The 10,100-nt window shown below is 47.3% G+C and overlaps 2 protein-coding genes across 5 annotated transcripts in view; one reads left to right on the top strand and one right to left on the bottom strand.

The window, feature by feature from the left end:
* The window catches only part of LOC142575821 (uncharacterized), a 262,670-nt gene that overhangs the window by 54,155 nt on the left and 198,415 nt on the right, over positions 1-10,100 (bottom strand). The window lies entirely within an intron of this gene.
* LOC142573982 (uncharacterized) lies at positions 583-9,078 on the top strand. The gene is made up of 4 exons (XM_075683180.1): positions 583-706; positions 1,148-1,365; positions 5,026-5,224; positions 7,230-9,078. The coding sequence occupies exons 1-4, from the start codon at positions 637-639 to the stop codon at positions 8,420-8,422; spliced, it is 1,680 nt and encodes a 559-aa protein (XP_075539295.1). The 5' UTR covers positions 583-636; the 3' UTR covers positions 8,423-9,078.

Genomic DNA, 10,100 nt, shown 5'->3' with positions numbered 1-10,100 from the left:
AAAAGCTATTTCGTAAATCTGATCGAGGTTTAATCGCAATGACTAAAATTGGCAGTTTGGTTACAACACAGACGTATCACTTGCGATATAAACTGTCGTCACTATACCGTCGTTGTAACGTTGTTACCAAATCATGCAACGTACTTACCGTCACAGCCTAAATTTGTTTCATCAAGGCAAATTTCTGACAGTACGACAAGAGTCTGTCGCGAAATACAACCGAAATTTTCCATCTATTCACAACAAATTGTCTATTGTATTATTTAGACCTGAGGTTTTCTTTCATTGGAACAAATATCTGGGCACTGACGATTTCCTCCGTGGAACTAAAGTTGCAAAAGCTCTGCCTATGACAAACCTTGATATATATATATATATATATATATATATATATATATATATATATATATATATATATATATATATATATATATATATATATATATATATATATATATATATATGCGGCTTGATTATAGCTGTATTGCTCTAAAGGCGTTCTGTATACATCCCATGTCCCTGTGCTTTAACCAATACGCTCGTGGGTGAAACGATGCACTACCTCTTCCCGCGCAGGTCTACTTTCAGCGCGTGCTTGCCTGCCACACCGTGGGGGAGGCCAGGATTCTTTCGTTCATGGCGGCCTTGGGTTGCATGTTCCTCGCCGTGCCTCCCGTCATCGTCGGCATTGCCGCCAAGCACACCAGTGCGTCACCTGTTTCCTTCTCTCCACAAGTGCTGCGTGTCAAATGTCTGTGTGTGTACAACCCTCCGGGTTTGAAAAGAGAAAATAAGTGCGGATGCAATTTAATTAGCGACCAGGAATATAGTATACATAATAAGAAATTTCAGTTATCATATTACCAGAGTTTGTTGGCGCAAATCCGGTTAACTGAAATGAAGTAAATTTTAATCTGCGCGTTTACTGTCAGCAGATCAATCAATCAATCAGTTTTGCAGCGACATCTGTTTGATTCTTTCAAACTACTGTTCTTGACCGAGTGAGCGTGTGCTTATGCAATGTCAGGCGGCTCCGAGAAGCCTTCAGAGGTTTCGGAAGAATCACCGGCAGCTGATGTGGTGCCCGATAGAGAGCGAAAGGTGCTCTTTCTGAAAGCATGTCTTCTAGATGTCATGTCCATTGCAGACTTTACCTTGGCCGGATATCCGGGATCGTATCGGCTCAGCGACGAGGACAGCGCGCGGGTGCTGCCGGTCGCAATCCTGTACCTGACCACGGGCATGAAGGCATTTTTCGGCCTCGTCAGTATAGCGGCGGCCGTCATGTCATCCGCCGACTCCTCCATGCTCAGTGCCTCAACAATGATCACCAGGAACGTCTACCAGACGCTTCTCCGGCCCACGGTCAGTCGGCTTAGGCAGGGGATGTTTATAGGGGGAGGGGTGGCTAACACTTCACCAACCAAAAATTATGCAATTCCTACGCATTGTGGGAGTCAATTTAAGTGAAGCTTTCTGTGCTGTTTGCTTTGATTGACGATAATTAGCGGTGATGTTGACGGCGAATGTTCAATTTCTCTTGCATTTTGTCCAACACGAGAGTGCTGATTTGATGTTTGCTTGCGTGCACCACTGCCGTTTGTCTGCGTTGTGCACAAAACACAAAGGGAGAAGTGTTTGCTTGAGGCATTGTTGTGCACCGTATTTCATAACCTCTGAGAGGGTTCATCATTTTCATTGCCTCACATGGCACCTTGCGTCGTGGTAGAAGCTCTAAACTTGGGTTATGGGGCTTTAGGGGCCAAAACCACAATCGGATTATGAGGCACGCCGTAGTGGCGGACTCCGGATTAATTTAGGCACCGTGGTGTTCTTTAACGTGTCCCTAAATCTTAGTGCACGAGCGTTTATTATTTTGCCCCGTGAAAATGCGGCAGCCGCAGTCGGGATGAAATCCGTGACTTAGAGCGATGCCATAACCGCAAAGCTACCGCGGCTGGAACAGAAGTGTTGATATGACGTGCGACCGCTTCCGTTGTGTCGCCTAGAACCTGCGGTGCGCTTTAATTAATGCGGTTATGCTTCTGCGCGCCGGGCATGGGTTGTCTGCTAGACATATTTGCGCGGTTTTATTTTTCAGAAATAGCAGAAACGAACTGTAGCGTACTTTGAACTTAAGTTTATCCAGTTTACCTGCAACCGCTGTCGTGTCTATAGTATACCTTTTCCCTATCCCCCCACTTTGTATTTGTACAGGAACTGCGAGGGAAGAGTGGCAAGGCTGTTATTCACTCGTTTCGCGACCCTGTCGTTTCAACCCATTCTCTTCCTCCTCTCCCCCTCCTCTCTTACATTCTATCTAGCTTCCCTGTATTCTTGCACGTTAGCAGAAAGGTAACAAAGGTCACGGATAATCACAGCTGTCAAAACGCTTATGTGGCGACGATAAGGGAACTCCAGAGCGCATTGGGCGCATTCGACGCGGTGTGGTCGAAACGAGTTTCTCGCGTCTCTTATCTGCCACGCTCCTTTCATTATATACACATTCTGAACCAGTCCCGAACGCGCTGTGCCAGACAGAAGCTGCAGCAGCAGCAGTGGGGAAGTCGAAGGAAGAGATAAAGAAAGCTTCGCTTTAAGAACATCAGGAATAACTTGCAGCCACAAATCCTTCCCAAACAGCAAGTCTAGAATACTTAAATGCCAACTGCAACAAAAGTTTTGGCGCACGTAAGGATCATGTACATTCATAGAATAAAGCAGCCTTCGCGCAAAATGCTACGTCTGAAATACGAGTGAATCTATCAATAAAATGAAACACTGAAATGAAAAAAAAGAAAATCTGGCAGATCACATTTCGGGTTTAACGTCGACGAGAATGCGTATAATGTTAAAATAGTGTAGCGACTCCCCGTATTACCACGATGCAACATATATCTCTTTGTAATCACTGGACGTAGTCCTTCCGTCCACTTTTCATTTTCCCCAGTTAGGGTAGCCAACCGGGCTCAGTCCTGGTTAATCTCCCTACGTTTCATTTATCATTTGCCCTCTCTCGCTCTCTCTCTCTGCACCTCAGTAGATATACTCCGTAGTATCATTAGTATCTCGGCTGACACTTCGTTGCAATAGCCTTTCATACAGAGGCCCCGCTCGATGTGGAGGTGTGTCTTGTGGACGGGACGCTATTACATTAATATAATTAAGTCTGCATAACCCTTTGTGTCACCTTGGTACATTCATTTTGGGGTTGAGTGATAATAGACAATTATAGGCACACATCAATGTCACGCACGCAGGGCCGAAGTTGTCCGGGCACATATACCCAGCGGCCCATGTTTTCTGCACAGCAAGACAGCACGGTATGGCGCACACCCAGTGCACCAAACTATGTAGACAATTTGGGTCGCTGGGTGAAAGAACGTAGGTTTATATTGCAAAGTGCGCGAAATTATCAAGTAATGCTAACAGCATGAATAAAAACAACAACGGCGACTTTACCACTCGCCAGAAGTTACGCAGGACCCAGTACTGTTCACAACCAGGGCAGCTGCTCGGCATAACCTGACCTCCGAGATAAGGCGACACCCACGGCGTGCTCAATATCTCGGAAGCGACGCATGCTGGTATTTGTCATATCCGCTAACCACCACGTGAAAGCTACGTCTGCTTACCTGCTATTTAAGAATTGTTATTACGGAAATTGTACACTTGCCGCGTCTACAGCTTTGCAATGATAGCTTCGACATTATGTACTAATCATTAATAAATATAAACAGTTTGTCCAAATGAAAATTTAATTGCAGCTGCCTCTATTCAATCCCAAACAGTCGCTTGGAAAACTGTGGCGTTTTCAGGTTATCCAAGGTGTATTAAACTGTCCAAAATTACTGGTATTTCATAGCTACCTATATGTGCCATACGCGATGGAAATTGTAATTATGCAAATTGTTGACTTTAGCTTCCGTAGACTTCGGTGACGTCCCACTCTGGACAACACTGGAGATTGTGTTCACAAACCTATTTACAGGGAATGTTCAAAGGCCTACAAAAGAGTAAATTCGTCAGTTTCAGACAAAGTGAGTAGACCAAATGTATAAGACAATGAACGCCAACACGCTTAAAAATCTTGGAGTGCTCCTAAGAGTGGAACGCGGTAGCATTCAAAGATCCCCGACTGCTTCTCATGCTTCCCGACAATGGAGCCTATCTGACTGTAATGCTTGCCTGGAAGCGCTGGCAGAGAATGCTGTGCACGAAGTCGAGCTTTCTAGTAGAAACGCGGCCTCCTTGCGTGGGCCAAACGTGGAAGTAGTGCACAGCCGCCCCCAAAATTACATAATATTCAGGTTTCTGCCATCCTTTCGTACATTTAATATGTAAGTCTGGGAAGATGTAATTGAAAAAGGTATGCGCCTGTCCATGTTTTGTTTCATGACGCTTGTTTGTGGACTGTCATTCTCAAAATTCTGAGGAATGACTGTGTCAAGAATCTTAGACAAGGTATGACCAAATTTAGAGGTAGAATTGTGTGGCATTATAACCCGCATATACCGTATGTCATAAAGTGAGGCGTGGCATATACATATGCCTAAATATAAAAAAAAATTTCGCTCATGAACAACTCCGCCGACGCCAACGCGGGATTGTCTTCGACATGGGTCCTTCAACGCTATCGCGTTAATAATGACTGGCGAAATTCTACTCTGCACAATGAACAAATTTGAGATAAACAGAAAGATTGGTTGCCACGAAAATCGTCGGAGAAGTTTAATAAAGTGCATAGGTGTTTTACGTATAATTTCAAAAACCCAGGGGATTTATGTGAAGGCTGCAGTGAGACCTAAAAGTTGCCCTTAAATGTCCTTGCGGGACTTTATCGGTTTCGCTTTTTCGAACTGACAGTACTCATGACGTATGCCTCCTAAGAGCTTGCTTGCATACGTGTACCTTGTAGGTTTGAAAGTGTTGTTGAGCTGCTGGTTAAAGTTACTGGTAGTAAAGATGTCGGAGTGGGAAGAGTGATAGCAAATATCTAGAACTGCCGCGGATGTTCACGTGCAGGCAACGGAGAAGGAGGTGGTTATCGCGCTGCGCACCACGATCTGCGCCCTGGGTTTGCTGTCCGTGTACATGGCGCTCTCGGTGAAATCCGTGTTCGATCTGTGGAACCTGTGCTCGGACATCGTCTACGTTCTGCTCTTCCCGCCACTACTGTGCGTGTTTTACTTCAAGGAGACCAACGCATACGGCTCAGTTTTGGGTGAGCTGTTATGGCCGCATCGTTGCAGAAATACATGCTATCTTTAGGATGAAAAAAAAAACAATATCTACCGAGCTCTTTGAGACTTCTAGCGCATACAACATTATGTCTTGCACAAAATATGTGTGCTGTTAAGGGGATGGAGTTTTGTGACCTTCAACAGCGTCGGCTTTGAGCTCGACCCAGGTTGACCATCGGAGAAGGTTCGGCAAAGAAGACAAGGTGATGTAAAAGCAAACAACAGAAGTTTAAAATATCATTACCGGGGAGCGGTGCGCTCCAAGACAAAAGAAAATCTGAAGCGTTCAGCGTGCATGCACCTGTTCGCAAGAGCAAAGATGCGACCACACGTGGCGGGTCGCTGGCTTTTTTTACTCTCCACGATCCGGACAACCTCATATTCTGCTGCTCCCTGGCGGAGTTACTTGTCATGACACGTCGGGTAAACCCACACAGAGGGGCACGGGAGGGGAACCACACCTTGGCGTGGACGGGCTGAACGTAGGACACGTCGGGGCAACCCACACATAAGAAAACGGGACGCGGGGCGGTGCCATTCCTTAGCACAGAACGGTTGAACGTCCTATATATAGGCGGGGGAATAGGGAACCATTCCGGTCATTACCGAGACTGCGAATAATCCAAACTTATCAATGCCAGTAAAATTGTTTCCGTTTAGCAGTTTTTCTAAATGCCGAATTTGCTTAACTTGATTTTTAACTAAATTTTCTAGCTTCATATGAAGGTCCTACAACTTTAAATTTTAGAAAAAATACTGAAAAACCCTCAGGGCGCCATAAAAAATTTCCTCTAGTAATTTTCCTATAGCTACTTTTGGTTTAGTATTCCAAAGGTGCCTGTGTCGTCACGTCTTGACGTACACTGTGGTCACGTGGGTTCGGGAGATTGCGACATTTCGGCATTCGCTTCGTCTCGCTTGATTGCATCCTATGCTGCTACTCGTTGGGAAGACCGATGCACTCGCATAGCAGATGACCGAGCGAGCTGGAGATGCTCGTTGCGAGACAGCGTGCAGCTCACATTCGTTATTATTTTTTTTTTTGCCGTCGGAAAAATAATAGAAGCGTAACCATTCCATTCTGTTATAATAAAAGGGTTAAATTCTTGTGCATGCACGGTGCATCCTAGAAACGAAGAGCGCACTTCTTCCGGGGAAGAGACGATGATGGTAACCGGTAGCACGATGCAAAACACTTCAGTCGAATATCCATGGCTGTAAGGGGATCCTTACAGCCAACGTAAGCTACCTGTACCTAGAAAACGAGTCAGCAATAATTGGGCAGATATTATTTTGTGAACCATATGCCGAAGTATTTAGTCAGCAGGATATCGGGTTTAAATTTTAACAGAACGATCTTCTGGATTGGCCAATCTCCAACTTAACAATATTATTCGTCTTAGTTTAAAAGACATCTGAGAGCTGGCAGGCTTATTTTTGCATTATATGAGGTGCAGCACCCATTGCACTGGCAGCTTTTTCATGTTCAGTGGAACTTTTCAGTGGTAATTTTAGTGGAAGTTTTTCCCACCTTCAGTGGGAAGAATCTTCGAACCTTATCATAAGTTAGGTTTTCAGGTCATTGTATATGCTGCTGAATAGCGAGGCTTAGACTAATTTTACATTCAGGGTTGATAGCGAGTGAGGCAAAAATAGACATTGTAAGTTTCAAAACCCATTGCGATTCTGCTTAGCCCAAGGAGCTACAGTGCAGGTACAACACAAGACTTTCGAAACGACTCTGCAAGTAACATATATCTCATTGAGCCCTGTAGAATAGCTCCTGCAGCTTCCACGTATGCAAGTTGCTACGTAGTGTGAGGGGCATGGTCTCTCACAACCATTGTGGCATTGAACTCAGTTTGGGGTCTAATAAGATCCGCAGTAGCTAGCCGACCGAAACGACATATCCCGGCAGATTCGCATAAATCGCTTGGGTACTTTACGCTATGAATGCAAGCCACAGCCCGACTTGCTTCCTCGCAGCTTTCATCGTGAGCGGCGCGTTCCGGTGCCTCTGCGGGGAGCCCTCCATGAACTTGCCGGTGATCGTGCGTCTGCCCCTGTACGATGAGGAATTGGGCCAGCGGTTCCCGTTCCGCCTGCTGTCCATGGCGCTCGGCCTGACCACACTCCTGCTCGGCTCGTACGCGGCCGGGGCCCTCTTTCGCAGCGGTTTGCTGTCTGACAGCTGCGACGTATTCAGTTGCTTCGTCAAGCCGCCCCCGACGTGCCAGCACCGCGGGAGCTCGATCGCCTCCTTTGACCGCGCCCCCGGAACCGGCAACATGGGAAACGAGAACACGCTCGTGGCCCACACCGGCCCTCGACATGTTGCGACCACCGATACGGCCAACGAGAGAGAGCGTGCCACGAAGCGAGTTTCCAAGGACCACTGGGGGCCTTTAGGTGTCACTGAGCTTCCCGATGGAGCTCGGGACGGCAAGCGCCTGAGCACAAGGCAATTCCCGTCGGCCTTGTATCGGATAAGCTCGCCGATGCAGTCGGGCTGGGTCCCCGCCTTTACTCAGCGCGTTTCGGCCGCCGATAGGGCCAGCGAGAGAGAGGCTGTCACTTCGGGGGTTTCCAATGATAACCGGAGGCTGTCGGCTGAGCTTCCCGCCGAAGCTCAGAATCGGAACCACCTAAGCACGAGGGCAGCCTCTTTGGTTGCGGAGCATAAAAGTGCGCAGATGCAGTCCGGTTGGGCCCCCACCAACACTCAGCATGTTTCGACCGCCCATAAGACCAGCGAGAGAGAGGTCATCACCTCAGGGGTTTCCAAGGGTAGCCGGAGGATACCGGTTGCCGCGGAGCCTTTCGACGATGCCCAGGCTGGAGGTGGCTTTACTAGAAAGAAATCCTCGTTGGCATCTGACCGCAAAAGCTCGGTGATGCAGTTGGGTTCTTCCCCCACCGGCGCTCGGCACGTTTCGGCCACCCATACGTCCATCACTTGGGGGCTTTCCAAGAAGAAACGAACGCAGCCGATTGCCGCTGAGCCTGCCGACGAAGATCAGGACGGCAGCGGCCTAAATGCAAGGAAAGCCTCGTTGGCCTCGGTCCGGAAACGGTCTTCGGGCTTGCAATCGAGTCGGGCGCACGAATCGTCCAGGGCGGTGGACAAGTCTCAAGGACGGCGCCGCCACGGAGATGAGGACGCCACGCAAAAGGTCTAAGTCTGCCGGCGCCAAGGGTGGCTGGAAGGAAACGCGCAGGAAGCCCGTCTCCAACGAATCGGACTGAGTGCGGCCAATTCGGTACTCCTGAGGGCAACCGAGGTTATGAACCTGAGCCCCCACTGTCCAGTTAGAGCCACATTTTCATTGCACTCCTTCTTTCTTTCTTTTTAAATATTCTCACACTTCTCCTTGATGCGTACGCTACATTTTGGTGGCTCTTGTAATCCTATTTCATCATGTAATCGTCTCCGTTTAACGTGTCCCAAAATTTATTTCGCAACTTTTGACAAATAATGGCCCGACATTGCAAGGTTCAAATTGGCGCATGTACTGCGTCGTAAAATACGGTGCAGGTATAAAACTACAGATGAACCCTTGACAAAACTTGCTTGGAACGCTGCTTGGCCGGGTGTGACGGTATAAGTGTTGCGTTTCGAAAAACTTGCGCCGTTTTTTCAACGATTTCAACGAGAGCGTTGCTTCGCCTACATGTCTTCGCTTCACCTCCAGATATATGCGTTCTGGATTTGGAACTAAATGTGACTGTACCACCGCATCCCGTACTTTGTAAATATCTGCGTATTTACAAAAGGAACTGTACCCACTTCAACACTATTTTGAGCCTTATCTGACGGGCCCAATTAAGCGTGTTTGTTTGGTCTGATTCTATACAATACTGCAAGAACTTAATATTGATACGTGTAATTTTTAGACTGTACAGCTGCATGTTTTAGCCGTTAATGGTGCCATCGAGACATCGGGTGCTTGCACGTGGTGACAATGCAGTGCCTCGCAACGCAAGGTGCCGTGCGCGTGCCGCGTTCTGAACGCTATATAGTTTCAGCAGCGTCCATTGGCGGCTTTGACAAATCGGGCGAGTGGAGGACCCAGCGGGACGAGCGAACAAATCGGATAACTTGAAGCCAATTTTATTGTAGCGCTAAATTGACACAAAGAAGTCGCTAAAATTAACTTAAATGTTCTTTCACAGTGACTAAACTTGTCGGGAGAACTCTAGAACTAACTTTAAATCTGAACACTAAGCGCTGTAAACACATTTGCATTAAATGTCGAGAAATATCTTCGCAGCACTGTTTTAGAGCATTCGAGCTAAAAATTACTGCAGGCCGTCACCTTGTAAGGCGTAACAATTACGTACTGCGTACTGCAGCCAATCGAATCGTGTTATAACGAGCAATTTTTTTTTACGGCGTAGCTCTCTACGATCTCGCGGATCGCGTCTGCGCGTAGACCAACACTTTTTCATACATGGGCCGTTCCCGAAAATAGTGCAATACCCGGCAGACGCACTCCGGAGGTGAAAGAGAGAGAGAGATAATAAACATTTTAACGCGATAGCGTTAAGGAGCTCGTGTCGCAGAAAAGCCGGTGTCGTCGGCGTCGGTGTCGGTGTCGGCGTCCGCGACGTTGGCCGTGAGCGATAAATCCCGGCAGGCATTTCATAAAAAGCAACTTCCAAGATGGGCTGGGTGGGAATCGAACCAGGGTCTCCGGAGTGTGAGACGGAGACGTTGCCACTGAGCCACGAGTTTTTTTTTCTTTATTACCGGCTTGGCAAGTACATACAAATATTGTCAAATAAAACCGAATGTTAAAACGTCTAGTCATTACTAAGACTGACGTGTCATGTTAAAATGGCTTCATCGAAGCCAAA

Source organism: Dermacentor variabilis, chromosome 3 (assembly GCF_050947875.1).
Source record: "Dermacentor variabilis isolate Ectoservices chromosome 3, ASM5094787v1, whole genome shotgun sequence".
Taxonomy (NCBI): domain Eukaryota; kingdom Metazoa; phylum Arthropoda; class Arachnida; order Ixodida; family Ixodidae; genus Dermacentor; species Dermacentor variabilis.
This window is presented reverse-complemented; position numbering and strand designations above follow the sequence as displayed.

Bases quoted from the DNA above. Each gene is read 5' to 3' on its own strand.
- LOC142573982 (XM_075683180.1), top strand. From the start codon at position 637: ATGGCGGCCTTGGGTTGCATGTTCCTCGCCGTGCCTCCCGTCATCGTC. The intron at 707-1,147 runs GTGCGTCACCTG...TGTCCATTGCAG, and splicing joins CATTGCCGCCAAGCACACCA to ACTTTACCTTGGCCGGATAT. The intron at 1,366-5,025 runs GTCAGTCGGCTT...GTTCACGTGCAG, and splicing joins AGACGCTTCTCCGGCCCACG to GCAACGGAGAAGGAGGTGGT.